Source organism: Plectropomus leopardus, chromosome 3 (assembly GCF_008729295.1).
Source record: "Plectropomus leopardus isolate mb chromosome 3, YSFRI_Pleo_2.0, whole genome shotgun sequence".
Classification (NCBI taxonomy): Eukaryota; Metazoa; Chordata; class Actinopteri; order Perciformes; family Serranidae; genus Plectropomus; species Plectropomus leopardus.
The window spans coordinates 32,741,178-32,756,200 of NC_056465.1; the positions used below are offsets into that span (position 1 = coordinate 32,741,178).

The following is a 15,023-nucleotide window of genomic DNA, read 5'->3' on the forward strand; positions in this document are numbered from 1 at the left end:
ATGAAAAACAATTGTTTATAAGTTTTGTTTTAAATGATATTGCTAAATATTGGTCATAGACTTTTTTTTAATTTTTCAAATTAACGAATAATATTGATTTTTTTTTTTTTTGCTAAGTCCTTATTTTGAATGTAATGCCTGGTCATTTGGCATACATATATTATACAAGTAGTGATACAAGTAGGAAGGAAAGAACAACTGATGCATTGGAGACACGACTAAGCCAAAAATGCACATTTTTATTTATGTGAAAGTGCAAAAAATGATCATAAATATACAAAGTATAGTAAGAAAGTGCAGTTGTTTTGCTGCACACCTTCAATCTGGAGTATGAGGCTGATTTTCACATTTGTGAACAATAACATTTTCTTAATTTGTACGATTAAATATACAACATAGATAAAGCAAGACAACCAGACAGCACTGTGCACCAATAGTATGACAGTGTCACCCTGTGACAAATATACAGGTAATAGTCACATTATTCTTTGAACCCACCACAGTACAGGTAATGAAACAGCCATGGTGCTCACACCTATAGTGAGAACAAAAAAAGAGTGGAGGTATGACAAATTACAGATGTTTTATGGTGTAAAAACAATGACCACAGACACATTGGGCATCCAGCCTCTACGGAGAGACGGCTTGGTAAGAGGCGCAGTGGTCGTGCGTCCAGCCTTTAAGGAGAGGGGAGGAAGGTGTGGGATACGATGATGGAGCGTCCATTGTTTTGGATTGCTGCGTCACACGTCTGCAGCTCAACAAGCTCCTAGACTTCCCTTTTGGGTTGCTGTAGTGATGGTCCACGGTTGCTACGTTTTTTTTTTGACTCCCAGCAACAAATCGACGCCTTCTCCAAAACTTCCAGCTGGCAACAGAGTTACGGTTACGCCTTAGATCTCGTGACTGTTTCCAAACCAGGTTGCCCGTATTATAGCGGCCAAACATGTGCATTGCGGACCGCATCACGGAGGGATTTCCCTTCAGCCTGTTGAAGGCCTTTAAGAAGGCTGATCCTGCCACCTGAAATTCTTCACTGCTCTGCACCATCGCTGCAAATTCCTGACTCATGGAGTCCCACTCCTGTGCACTCACTCTGGCTGAAAGTACAAGAATGTTTATGGCCTTACATGGCAGTAGATTTACTTTTAATCAGCAATATATATTTATATGCATAACTGTAAACACATATTTTAATTAAACTGACCTTCTGGTGTTTCATCAGTCTCAAGCTCCTCAACGGCTTCTGCAGACGTTTCTGGACCACAATTGCTTAGGTCTGTAGTAAGATGTGACCCGCTAGATACTTTAGTCGAACACTCGTGATCCTGAAGTGGCTTCAGGAGGCCCTCGTGGATGCGGTCATCATCCCCTGCACTGCCATACTCCTTACGAAACATCTTATAGTAAAGTCTGAAAAACATCAACAGCATAAAAAACTCACATCTCAAGTACTGAACGATACAAAAACAGAAAGGTGAGTCATCATAAATACCTGTAGCAGAACTGCAGGTCAGGACAGATGGAGCGGTCTGCCAAAGCGTTGATGTAATCCTTCCCAAACTGAACTTGCAGATCAGACTTAAGAACATTTAGTGCCGAGGAAGGCGAGTGCCCGGCCGTAAACAGCTCTGTGAGCTGCTCCACAGCCTTCCTGCCCACATCGCGGTGACGCAGAGCATCCAGGGCATGAATGTTGTGGTTGTGAACATTAATGATTTCCACAAGTGTGGGGTAGTTTGGGATGTGAGGATCGGTACTTCTGGGTGGAAAAGAGCAAACATTGTTCTGTTAAACTGAAAATAATGTGTAACAGGATTTTCACGAGATACAGGGTTAAAGAAGGGATGTGAAAATTACCAGGTGTTTACTGGGGTTACTTTTAATTTATTTGGTTACTAAACCAAAATTTAAATTTTTTCCAAGTTTATCTCCCTTTTTTTCTGTAAATAATAATGAAAAATTGTACATATTTGATTTTAGGTTTGTGGGTGCATATATGTTTATTTAAATTAGTAAGGAAACTGGTTAATTAAAATTTAATGATTTATTGAGACGGGTGGGATTAACTCTTTGAAACCTAAGAAAATTGGCTTGATTTCTTTCAAAAACATACAAAGAAAGCAATGAGCAAAAAAACAAAAAAAAAAACAAAACAAAAGAAACAGGCAATACGACTTGCAAAAAAAGCTTTAAAATTATATAATATTTTCTGTAACATAATTTTAAATATGTAATTATGATAATTATAAATATATTTTTTTCTAGCTTTTTTCCCTTGACAATTTTCCCCAGGGAAAAAACTATTTTGTAAATCTACTAATTTCTTGCAATTTGTTAACAGTTTATTACCAAGCTGCTCTGCTTTTTTTGCTTGTGTTTTGAAAGAAATCGAAATAATGCGCTCAGGACTCAAAGGTTTAAATAAGTTTGTGCTTCTTCTCATTCCTTTTCAGATACGTAAACTAAGTCATCATGTGTTTGACCATTTCTTTTGCTTATATGTTTTTCATTGTCTGTATACGACTTTTTTTTGTCTGTCAGCTTGTTTGTATTATCATTTATAAATTTTCTTTTTCACATTATCAAAATAAATCAAATCAAAACTCAAATATATACAGATATTCATTATCAAAATAAACACTAGACTGCTCAGAATATTAAGTAGGGTTTGTGAGACCTGCTCGGCCGTCTGTGAGAGACTTCAGTGCGTGCAATGCCAACTTTGAGTTTCGCAGGGCAATCTGTATTTTTGGACGTCCCGTCATTCTTTCGTGTTGCCTTGGACCTGGTGTTGTGCTGGCACCGGTATTCTGTCTAAAACATTATAAAAAAATGATAAGAGGAGGTACTGACAGCTGCAGTCAAGTTAAAGTAGTTACTTTGGCTCTTGAATGACTCAAGTAAAAATATTAAGCTGTTTTTTTCCTGCATAGAGGAATTTTTGTTATCCCCAAAGAGGTTAAAGTTAAAGGTAAATCACAAGTGCCAAACTAAAAAAAAAAAAAAAAGGGTAAATAATAAATAAAATCCACACTGAATTAGTTCAGTTATTTTTTTTTTGTGAGCTCTTTGTTACACCATAGGACCTAAATATATAATTAGAAATACATATTTAAACACATAAATATACACATTCAAATAGCTCTGTGAAGAACAACTGGTTAACCTACCCTGAAGATGACCTTTGACCCTTTGGTAGGCCTTGTGTAGTCCACTCTCCATGTAACTGGCATTAACTTCAGCCACACCAGTATCTCCTCCTTTGACGTGAGAGACATCCGCAGGGTGGCTTCAAAGTCCGTGTGGTCACCGTTCACGTTGACTTCTTTGTAACTGCATACATGATACTGATACTCCTTTGGCAAAAAGTCCTTCAACACAGACAATGTAAAGTTAATAAGAAAACACATGAAATCTTCTGTCTGCTCTGCATGTTTTAATCAACATTCATCGTTGATGGTAAATGTATTCAATTCAAGCAATAAATCCTCAATGCGTACACATATATTACAAAATATGTAATTCTTCCTGCAGCCAGCGCCGTCATTTGATGTGAAAGTGACGTAAAACTACAAGCTGGGTTAGCTGCATTTTAGACAGCGAAAATGGCATCTTAAAATATGAGTGCAGAGGATCTGAATGAATATATATTTGATACGTGCCAGAGTGTAACATTGCAGCTGAGGAAATGCATTTGAGAGCTGCAGAGGCTGCGGCTGCTTAGATGAATACGGCAGGCTGTGACCCTCCAAACTGACAAGAGCAAACACTGACTGGTGACGTCTTCGCTCAGATTGTCCTCCAATACATTAAGTACATGACACTTAAGAATTTCTTTTAAAAAATTAATTAAATGTGGAAAACTTATTTGGAACAAATTAACTTTATCGGTCATCAATTTAGAATTCATAATTATAGTAATTACGTATTTAATTACCATGATTATATATACACATTTTTTAGTTGTCCCCCCCCCCCCCAAAAAACAACTTTTGTTCCCCACATTATTTGAAAGGAATTTTAAAGTGTTAACTTAATCATTCTTCTGCAATTAATTTTGATTTTTGTTTTGTTTGTGCGTAACTATTTTCAGCTCTCATTTAGACAGAGGTGTGTTGGGGACATTCTTCAGGATCCCAAAGATCAACTGGAAAAGACAACTGAGACCAGCAGAGCCAAGAGAGCAGATACCATTGAGTATTTGGTCACTAATGCTGTTTTGGTCAACAAAGTAATAACTAAAGTAGTAACCATCACCATTTGTCTGTCCACATAAAAGTTGGCAATTTTTTTCTCCTTTACACTCATTACTGGTATATAAACACAAAATGCAGCCGAACTGAACTCCACATCTTATCAGGGTGTTTCAAAACAGTTTACCATCAATTCAGGGTACTGGTCAATATTCTCAGCTGGAGCTGTGCAGGGAAACCGCTTTGCATTGCTGATGCGAGGTTTCAGATTTTCTCCCCTGTTAACATAAACGATTACTTTAGTTGCTCAGTATGATAAGGCAAATATATTTTATAAATAAAGACTAACAAAGTCAGCTTCTATAGCACCAAGCGATTTCACTACAGCTTTTCTAAAAAATTGCAATACATGTTTCATTGTTTTTAGAAATTGTTTGTTTTGTTTTTTCAATCACAATTGCAGGAGAAAATGAAAATGTAAAAAAGGTCATTTTTTATATATATATATTCATCAAAAATTGACAGCAACTTATTCCAATGAGAATAAACTCACAATTACCTGAGAGTTCAAGGAGACTTTACCAAAAAGGCTAAGGATTACAATATTTCTATGAAAAACGTGATTTATTTGTAAATCCAGAGGTTCTCCATTGAATACCTTTTTCCCGTCAAGAATCTCACTGCAGGGTTTTCCTAAAGGAAAGAGGAAAAAAATAATACAATATAAATGCATACATGCAATCACAACTGGTGAATAAAGCAAAGCGACGTCACCAATAATAATGCTTTTTTTTTCTTAACTCACCTTGATTTTTCCAGCACTTGCAGCAGATCCTTGTGCACCAGCCTCTGTGGTGGCGAGTTGTCTTGTGTGTTGTCCGCAACTTTCAGCAGCTTTCCGAGCGTATTTTGCGTGTTTTGCGGTAGAAAAGTGTTTATCAATCGATGACTTCCGTTTGTGTTCAACCACGACGTTGCACGCGGTGCAGAGCAGTTTACCGCCGCTCTCGTGCAGAACATCTGGAAACTGTCTTGCGCGCTCTGTGGGAGTAATTTTAGTCGCTAAATGTGAGATGTTGTTGTCGCACATTTCTGCTTCTTCACAATACAACCAAAAAACAAAACAAGGAAGCGAGTTTGGTGACGCTGCGCGAGGGACTGCTGTGATTGGTTAAACTCGCGGGAAACCACGATGATTGGTCAAATTTGCAGAAAAGTCGTTGAACGTTTTGCAGTTGTACCATACCCTTTACCCTATCCCAAACCTAACCCTTGAATTAAAAAAAAAAAAAGTTTATTCCTCTGACATAAATATACATAAACAGAAAAAGGAAAACAAAAAATGACAATTAACCCACAAAAAACTACTCAAACATGCATGATATTGACGTTTTTGCATAAATTAACTATTTACTTTTTTAGTTTCACATTTTATAGTTTGAAGTTATATGCTTGGATTTGTTTGTTTAAGTCTAATATAGGATGGCAACTTCATCAAATATTCTAAATTAAAAATTTGAATAGAATAATTTACAAAACAGTTCTGTTAATGCTAAATGCTGGAGAAATTATAATTATGAATATTAATAAGAAACTACACATGAATGTGGGCCAGAGGCGTAAAGTGGAGGTGCCGATGGCCCGTTAATCTGTCAGCCAACAGCAGCAACAACACGACTGTCAGCTGACAAAACAAACAACAGTAGGCAGGTTTCATTAACCCTCAAACTGCGCAATTTAAAATTCCGAAAATAAACTACACCTAATGGAAACACGTCAATTCTGAAAAACTTGGAAAAAGCCATATTTGGCAAAACTGCAATGGAAACACATTGCTTTTATAGGTCACATGATGTCATGGTGATGTGCTTGTTGGTAGTAACTGGCTCCTTCGGCCATGATGCAACCCAGTGTTCTCCTGTCTAACTTTTTTTCATCACAACAGAGAATTTGAAGGTATTTCAAGTCTTTTGAGACGGGGTGCCAGCTTATGAGGTATGCACTCTGTTGTCTTTATTACCAGAGTGTGTCCACTCAGTCCAAAGACAATGTCCAGGTATGTGACTGAAGGTAGTGCAGCGGGTCTGTAATCCAGCCTTGGACTGCCAACTCATATGGATCTATATTGTTTATCACAATTAATTTATCCAAATACTGTTGCTTGGGCACCGATTCAGGCACAATAACACAGCACAATCTTCAAAAGGTGGCAGCCCCATCGAAAAAATAAATAACGTCACGCACAAAGTATACACTCTGTTAACTCTGTTACTAAAGTGTATACTCAGTCTAAAAGCAATATAGTTTACAACATATTTATGTACAGTATGTATGTATATTTGAGTGGAAGAGTGCATTGTGGTTTTTAAATCAGCTTCAGGCTGCAGAGTCATCCTCACGAGATGGCGCCCCCGTCCAAAACAAAATTAACATGGCGTGACATCAAGTTCACATTCTCCATAGCCAATAAAAACATTACAACTGCTCTGTGTTGACTTTTATATTATATTTTCCAACGTCTTTGTCTCACACATGCTTCAGTTTAGCCCCGCTGTAAAAGAGAACCCCCAAAACAATCCTTACATTCAACAATGTTTATTTAAGTTATTATTGATCCGACTCCCAGCCAAAAAAAAAAAAATAGAAACTTATTCAAGCTTTATCAAATATCATAATTTCAAATCAGTAGATAAGTTTCTATAGCAATAATATAACTAACAGTACAAACATTTGTATAAAAATATAGTTTGATCATACCATATGTGGAATAAAACGATCAAAACAACTAGCAGTTTGTGTTTTGCGTTTCCCAGGTGCTATGCATAGTCCTCTGCCAGTGCGTCGAAATAGTTTGTGTCTGCATAGATAAGGAAGCCAGAGAACAAGCTGTCAGCCCAGCCGGGGTCTGAAAATAAACCGTTCTGGTCGTGGAAGAAGATCTCCAGCCACACCTCATCTTCCGGGTTCAGGTACATCACTGTGGCCCCTGAGGCGACGTCATGGTTCCCCGTGTTGGCATCAAAGGTTTTAATGCGAAACTGACCGTTCTGCACCAGACCGATAGCCAGGTGTTTGTTGGCCAGCGTAATGTCATAGGAGAAATAATAAATGCCGGGGTATGCACAGATGAACTTGCCCGTCTGTGGGTTGTAGTGTCCGCCCTCATCGAACAGCACCTTGTTGAACTTGATGGGGGTGTTTTCTGCGGGGTAGCTGCTGGTGATTCCCACAGAGAAGGCGGATTTCGGCAGCAGGCTGCCACACTTGCAGGTTCCTGCAGTTCCAGGTGGCCCTCTTTCACCCTTCTCCCCTTTTTGTCCGTCACGGCCTGTAGAACCAGGAAGGCCCACGTCCCCGTTCTCGCCTGAAGGGCCTCGTTTCCCCGCAGGGCCCCGATCGCCTCGGCTTCCAATCTTACCTGTCGGGCCGACTCTGCCTTTCAACCCTGAAACAAAGAAAAAACTGGGTGAATTAAGAAATTGTTGTCACCCTGAGGTCAGGGCCACCAGTTTGACCCTAACCTCAGCCCTTTGCTGCATGTCATCCCCTCTCTCTCTCCCTATCATGCTTTAACTGTCCTATCTAATAAAGGCAAAAGCCCTCCAAAAGTCAAATTAAATAAAGAATCATAATTAATTAAATAAATATAATGGGAAAAAAATAAAAGAAAATCATGCTGGGATCCTCAAATCTGCACAGTCCATGATAGAATAAATCAGTTCTGCTATATGAATCCTTTCCTACTCTGCACTTGTTGAACCCGACTATTAAAGTAATAGTCAATGGAAACACAAAGCCCCACCCCATGTTATGTATTGAGTCACCCTTGGAGCAAAGCCACCTTGACATTTGAACAGCACAGATTGAGCTTGATTCATCCAAACTATCTTACATCTCGCTGACTATACCCTGCAGCTAGGTAACACTTTGCATCACTGTATGTTTGTGCAAACACAAGAGAAGAATTTTGAATATGCAGCTTCATGTTCAGATGGAGGTATGTGTCTGAATTCCTGTTTCCACACCTAATGGAAAACACAGGTGCATGACGTTTATTTATCACTGACAGATTTATTGCAGTTCAGACCGCATAGATGATATCAGTACGGAGGTTCTTCTGGGCGAGACCAACAGACGCAGTCCGTCCAAATATTTTTTGCAATTTTATGGCAGGTTTACCTTTGTGGAATTTTCACCTTCTGAAAAATCCACAGAAAGAAAATGCATGGTCCTTGTGAAGATGCATCTGTGTTAAAATGAATAAATATTCTAAATTCAAGCTCTGCTCTGATTTTTTATTTTGAATAGAATTATTTTTGGGGCATTACCAAATGGGCTGAAGGGGTACAGGCATAGGGGCCCAAAGTTTCACATGCAAAATATTGCTCAATTTATAAAGCAGAGACTCACAATGACCACAAAAAAGACAGACAGACCACAAAAGATGCCAGAAACCTCAAATAAACACAAAATAATGACAAAAACAGAGACGCAAAATAACTACAAAGACATAAACGACAACTAAAAGGAGAAACTAATTTACTGCAAAGAGACACAGAAGGACCAAGAACTACACAAGATTTGCAAATAAAAAAAATAAAAGCCTGTCCCATGTTACAACTGTCCCAAATGTGAGCCTGTTGAGTTGATTTAAGTGAATAATAGCCTTCGCTATTAACCAAAGTTTTAAAGTAAACAGTGAAGGCCAAAATAATGAATTTGAGGTTTCAAAACAGCAGTCCATTCACCAAAGGGTGATTTCACGGCAGCCACATTCATTACTTTATACACTCTATGGGCATGACCTTTAACATAGGTCACAAGCTGAATCGTGGTCAGCATCAGAGTACTCCACTTATAGCTGAAAGCTAGTAAGGAGGTGTAGTTTTCAGATACAGAACCCTTCAGCTTTGTACTGTCTGTAAATGGTCATGTTCTTTTAGAGGAGTCAGACGCCTGTTACCACAGATTTAACATTTGTCTTCAAGCCTGCAGTGGGTGCTCTTCTAAACAAATGTTGAATAGTTTTTGTCTGACATTTCATAACCATGCTATTAATGGAAATGCATTTTTTCAATGGAACTCATCACTTCATCTTCTCTACGTCAGCTCCTGCTCATGCCAGCTGTCAAGTAAGGAAACTTTTCTGTTCCAGCTTCTCTCCTGCACAGAGCAGTAGTATTTGTTCATTAGCACACATAAACTGATGCTGTACCTGTTTATGTTTATACCTGTGTCTCCCTTTTCTCCCTTTTCACCCTTTCTGCCATCTCTGCCATCTCTTCCCGGGATACCCACATTCCCATCTGCTCCCGGGGGCCCGCTGGGACCGGGTTTGCCAGGCGGGCCCGGTGACCCGGGGACACTGCAGATCAGACGCGGTGCTCCTTTCAGTTTGGTCTCAAACAGCTGGCCAAAGACACAGTGGCACAGACAGACCACTCCCATCAACGCCCACATCCTCAAATCTGCAAATGCAAAGAGAAAAGGAACTTAAGTAACATGTAATATCCTTTTAGGACTTATAATTTATCCAAGCTCAATGCTCAGTATATTGCATCATTTGTTAAAAATAAAGAACAAAAATGCTGCAGATATTCAGAGCAAAGAGGAAGGAGAGGAAATAAAAACCAAACAGTAAGACAGAAACTGAGTTGTGGTGCCAGACTCTTAAACAGGTTCTGACCAGAGATGGGAACCAGTTATCAGTTTTGCACTGATGACACTTGCAATGGTGTTGTCATGGTCGCAGACAGAACAAAAGCATATCGGTGAATCTAATTTGTGATCAAGTACAGCATGAGGCCAGATGTGAATCTTGTAATGAGAAGCAATTGCTATTTGACTCCGTCTCACACACTGATGTTCTCATCCGCCACAGAATTGCATGTGAGAGACCTCAAACGAAACCTTTGTCTCTGTTCCAAGTTTTTTTTCCTAAACATTCCCAAGTTATGACATAACATCTAGCACAATTTCTGTCAGGGGAACCTAATCATGAAGCAATGGCACTAGAGCAGATGGAGACATTATACATGTATGTTGCAGGGAGAGAAGGACACAATGTCATCACGTGTAATCATGTGAAACTGTGTCTCACTAACAGATAATAACTGCGAGTTAAAGATGCAGCAGTGGTGGCTGAGGGACACTTAAATCCACTCTGGAAGATTTTCAGGCATTCCATAATAATGCCATCTAGGGAAGCTTTCCAACATGATGTGCTCTGCTATAACAAAATCTTCAGGGATTTTGACTATATGCATAAAAAAGATTTATGGTATTTCACTAATACACATGCTTTTTCTTTGCATATTTGCCCACGTGGGTGTGAGAATGTGAGTTTTGCATCTGCTCTTGGCTGCTTGTCAGTGGGGGCGTCGGAACATGTGTGTCAGGTTTACTGAGACAGATCATCCACTTCTTGTCTTTCAAAATAAGTGTGTCTTTTTTATTGCAACATGTTTTACTTGGCATTACATGCTCCGTCTGTCAGCACGAGATGCCAGCACATGAGGCAAATGGTGTGTGTCCGAGCGGGACAATAAACACGATGAGATAAACAGGAAGGTCACTCAGAGAGACGCATGGACATGAAGCAGCCGAGAGTACTCAGTAAAATGCTCACGGCTCCCTCCATATTGAGCATGTTTTTGATTTTAAGGGTAATGACCTGGCCACGGAGCCAGTGTGAGGTCCTGTGAGAGAGAAACCCCGCCCGCCAATTCCGCTCTGCAGAAATGATGTCAGCATTAGTGAAATGGCTATTATTAAAGGTTCAGTGTGTAGCATTTATTGGCAGGAATGGAATATAATATAATAAGGATGTTTTCTTTAGTACATAATCCCCTGAAAAGAGGTATTTTTGTGTTTTTGTTACATTAGAATGAGAGGTTTATATCTACATTGGGAGCGGGTCCTCGTCCATTGAGACCACCGTGTTGCACTGCCATTTTTCTACAGTAGCCAAACCTGCAAACCACACTCTGGCTTGAGATAGAGCCTTTTGCATTTTTGCGTTGGACACTTAAGTTAGCAGCTCTTCTGCAACAAGAGTGTCCCCTATTTTTTTTCAATGTGAAACTGCTTCATCTGTGTTTTTACCAGTTTAAATCTCCGTGAAGAGGAAGAGACCTCTGCAGATAATTCTGCTTCCAGTGAAAATCTCCTGAACATCAGCATCTTAAATTATCAGAGAAAAAAGGTGAGCACACGTAAATAGGAGCCAAACTAATGGCCAGTGTCCGACATGCCAAACAGCATTGGAGAAACACTGATTTGTAACGTGAAACTGCTTTATTCAATATTTTTACCTATTCAAATCACTGGGTCCATTTGTTTTGGAGAGGAAGAGACCTCTGCGGATAATTTGGCTCCCAGTAAAAATCTCCTGAACATCTGGATCTTAAGAACAGAGAAGGTGAACACTCGAGCAAATGCTGGGCTCATCTGCGATGTGCCAAACATCATAGGGGCAACACTGATTTGTAACACAAAACTGCTTTATTCAGTGTTTTTACTGATTTAAATCACCAAATCTGTTTGTTTTGTTTCTGTGATAATTTGTCTCCCAGTAAAAACCTCCTGAGCAATGAACACTGAAGAAAATGCACCAGGGAGAAGTTTCAGCTGGTTGCAGAGTTCAAAACTCACTGCTAGATGTCACTAAATCCCCCTAAATTTTACACACTGTTCCTTTAATTAAATGGTCATCTCTTTACACACACAGGAGCATGCACGAGGACATGAATACACGTGAAAAATGCTCCTATAGTTACACATGCATGCAAATCATTAAATTATAGGGAAATACATTTCAAAATAAAGCCATTTTTGTTCATTTTTGTTAATAATAAGGAATTCCTCTAAAAGAACATTCAAATTTTTATCCTCTCAGTGTTTTCTTTTCCCGGTGAACAGGTGGTGCGAGACAGATAAAACGAAAAGTTTGTGTTTGGCAGTCCTTCACTGAAAATGTCTGTGTCCACTTTAAGCAGTGGCAGCCTCTGTGATTGCCTCTAGGTGTTTGTAATTGATCTCAGACCAGTGTAACAGTGATTCCTGAGGCGGTCACCGATTTTAATTCCACATCATCATGTTAGAAAAGATTTAAAAAGGAACAAATAAGACATTTTTGGACATTTAACTTCTTTCACTGTGATATTTTACCATATATATTTGGATAAATTCACTTACACACACTTATGAGTCATTCATGCACATATGTGGGTACAACTGTGCACAAAAACTGACTCACACAGACAGGTATTTGCAAAGTTATTCAAAAGTATTCGCTCAGCAAGTTCTTTTGCAAATATGAAAGGCAAGTGTTTCTACGCTTCCATCATTTTCTGAATGAAAGATGTGTGATGGATAAAAAACAGTACAGGGCAGAAGTATGCAAGCTGAGTTCTTACCCCACAGTTGGCAGCTGTTCATCTCCAAAACTGAAATCTAATTTCTCAGTGAGTCTCTTCGTCCTATCTGCTCAGATTCAGCTCTCCGTGATGATGCGACCCTTTGGTTAACATGTTATTCGTCTCTTTTTTCCTGCTGCGCTTTCAGATATCTGCGTGCAGAGCTCAGCTGCTGACAGCGTCTTGCAGTGCAGCAGTCTGCACTCACTCCATCCAACCAGCCCTCCCTCCTCACTCCCTCTTCTTCCCCCTTTATCCACTCCCTTCTCTCTGCCTCATAAACTTCCCAAGGCAAACAACCATCCACACCAGCACAGCATGTACATACAGAAACAACTCCATTATGTCATGCACGAAGACTCCTTAAATATGAGACACCCGGAGTAAAAGTCAGCAGCTGGATCCTGAATGATGCTGTTCTATGAAAAGTCAGATCAATAAATGGGAGAAGTCGTTTGTGTCTTGTTGACCTCAGCGTTGATCTCATTTGTATTTCTGACACTTTCCTCTAGATGGGGCCAGAACTGATGAGACGAGATGTGTTGGGGGATTTCCTCCCACATATGGTTAAAATGAGACCATCTTTATAGATAACATATGAAATATATGTCTCCAGCATCACAATGATTTATTAAAATGTCAATTAATTTAAACCTTTGAAACCTGGATTGACATCAATTGCCTTTCACAAGCATTTAAACCTTTGAAACATTGAGTAGTAAATTGGTTTGATTTGTGTCAAAAGCATGGGAAAAAAAAACGCAATCTGCAACTTGGCAAGAAAAATCCCACAAAATTAAAAATAATTTGTAAAAGGGGACACAAAAATGACCCTAAAATGGGCTAAAAAAGAGAGAGAGAATCATTAAAAATGTTCAAATAATTAAAGAAAAATACCAAGAAAACTATATTAATAGTTATAAATATATATGGTCATATATTATAAATATCAAAATATATATTATTGTTATTTATATTTATTGTTTTAATTTATCTTAGCACCTTTTCAGTAGTTTAGTGTAACTTTTTCTTAAATTAATTTCTTGCAATGTTTGGGTCACTTTTTTAAGTTGCTCATTGCCTGCTTTCTGTATTTTTCAAAGAAATCAAAACAATTTACTTTGGTTTCAAAAAGTCAAAATAAAGCTACTAGTTCAGCTAATTAAGGTGCTGATTAACACTTTTTTAAACTTTTGCAAATGTACAGGTATATACAGTAATATATATTCTCATGTGCATCATAATTACCCAAGAAAACATGTTTCTTCCTTATTGTCTCAGTTTGCATTGGTTAAAGAAATATTTAGAACCTATTAGTAAAAGTAGCAATATCACAGAGTAAAAATACTCCACTACAAACACAACTCCTGCAATCAAAAGCCAATGTATAATCAGAAAAATATGTTAAATAAACTAATAGCTCTCACTGTGCAGAAAATACCTCTTGCTTGGTTCCTTCGCTGTTTCTTAGCGTTCACATTGCGGCTGCAGACTTCGATTGAGTGCATCAGTATAATTGGACACACCTGTGCTCAGTGTGGCTCATGCACAAATATGACAGGACAGTGTTGGCAGACCTCTTCACCTCTTTGCTTTGTGTTTTGCATTTCTATTATTCTTGATTTTACAGAACATTTTCTCTGATTCACTCTCTACACTCCTGACTACAAAGATTTATCCCATCTATTTTTAGTTTAAAAAGTCCCTTTGTTTGTTAATTTACCCATGTGTCTCCCATTTTTCATTCAGCCTAAATCCTGCACTGTGACAGAGCTGGAAAACCCAGGATCTGCTTCACACATTTTTATCATTTTTTATTTGTATTAATTTTTTTTATTTTTCTTTTCTCTAGCGCTATTAATTTAAAAATAGATAATGTCATCCTCTCTGGGCCTGACACAGTTTTTTAATAGAAACCATGTGAGAAGTTTAGAGCGGAAATGGTGGAACTGCTTATAATTCGAAGATAACTGAACTGTGACAACAGGCCTACAATAGACACTTAAGTTTTGTGATTTAACAAGTTAAACAGGTTGAGAATCATTTATATTTCACTCTGACATGAAGTGAGCAAAAGCATTCAGTAGCAAAACATGGAAGTAAATTTGGGAATGAAGAGGTATTATCAACAAGTCTGAAGTTTCAAAAGTATAAATTTTCACTCTGTAGAGAAAGGCCTACTGTGAGAGATTAGACTTGACATTATTAGATTATTAATGCAGATTTATCGGTGCACGTAAAGCATATATTAGAGCTGGTTTTAGTCATTCTAGCCAACTGGTTTAGTCCAGTGGTCCCCAGCATAGGGTCTACAACAAATAGACACCGCTGTCTTGTTGGGGGTCAAAAGTCAGTCATGTTATAGGAACAACTGGTTTAATCTTTGACAATACATAATATTTAACAGTTT

The 15,023-nt window shown here is 38.5% G+C and overlaps 2 protein-coding genes across 3 annotated transcripts; both read right to left on the bottom strand.

Annotated features, from left to right (window-relative positions):
* Positions 1-283: 283 nt before the first annotated feature.
* On the bottom strand, positions 284-5,315 carry si:dkey-75a21.2 (uncharacterized protein LOC794385 homolog). 2 transcript variants are annotated; one of them, XM_042483897.1, is made up of 8 exons: positions 5,002-5,315; positions 4,855-4,889; positions 4,384-4,474; positions 3,174-3,374; positions 2,681-2,817; positions 1,496-1,759; positions 1,208-1,413; positions 284-1,100 (listed from the first exon to the last, which is right to left on the bottom strand). In XM_042483897.1, exons 1-8 carry the CDS (start codon positions 5,284-5,286, stop codon positions 631-633), a joined length of 1,689 nt encoding a protein of 562 aa, XP_042339831.1. In that variant the 5' UTR covers positions 5,287-5,315; the 3' UTR covers positions 284-630. The 2 variants fall into 2 exon arrangements, with proteins under 2 accessions (XP_042339831.1, XP_042339830.1); XM_042483896.1 differs by having other exon boundaries at positions 1,496-1,762.
* Positions 5,316-6,681: 1,366 nt separating this feature from the next.
* LOC121941215 (complement C1q tumor necrosis factor-related protein 7) lies at positions 6,682-12,796 on the bottom strand. The gene is made up of 3 exons (XM_042483960.1): positions 12,614-12,796; positions 9,428-9,664; positions 6,682-7,641 (listed from the first exon to the last, which is right to left on the bottom strand). The coding sequence occupies exons 1-3, from the start codon at positions 12,633-12,635 to the stop codon at positions 7,013-7,015; spliced, it is 888 nt and encodes a 295-aa protein (XP_042339894.1). The 5' UTR covers positions 12,636-12,796; the 3' UTR covers positions 6,682-7,012.
* Positions 12,797-15,023: the final 2,227 nt, after the last annotated feature.

What these genes read in the sequence shown, in the direction of transcription:
- si:dkey-75a21.2 (XM_042483896.1), bottom strand. Translation starts at nt 5,286, where the DNA reads ATGTGCGACAACAACATCTCACATTTAGCGACTAAAATTACTCCCACA. An exon ending in TCTCACAGACGGCCGAGCAG is followed by an intron (nt 1,763 to 2,680) that starts GTCTCACAAACC and finishes TTTTCCACCCAG; the next exon opens with AAGTACCGATCCTCACATCC. An exon ending in GACTGATGAAACACCAGAAG is followed by an intron (nt 1,101 to 1,207) that starts GTCAGTTTAATT and finishes TTGTACTTTCAG; the next exon opens with CCAGAGTGAGTGCACAGGAG.
- LOC121941215 (XM_042483960.1), bottom strand. Translation starts at nt 12,635, where the DNA reads ATGAACAGCTGCCAACTGTGGG. An exon ending in GAACAGCTGCCAACTGTGGG is followed by an intron (nt 9,665 to 12,613) that starts GTAAGAACTCAG and finishes TTGCATTTGCAG; the next exon opens with ATTTGAGGATGTGGGCGTTG. An exon ending in GGGAGAAAAGGGAGACACAG is followed by an intron (nt 7,642 to 9,427) that starts GTATAAACATAA and finishes TCTTTGTTTCAG; the next exon opens with GGTTGAAAGGCAGAGTCGGC.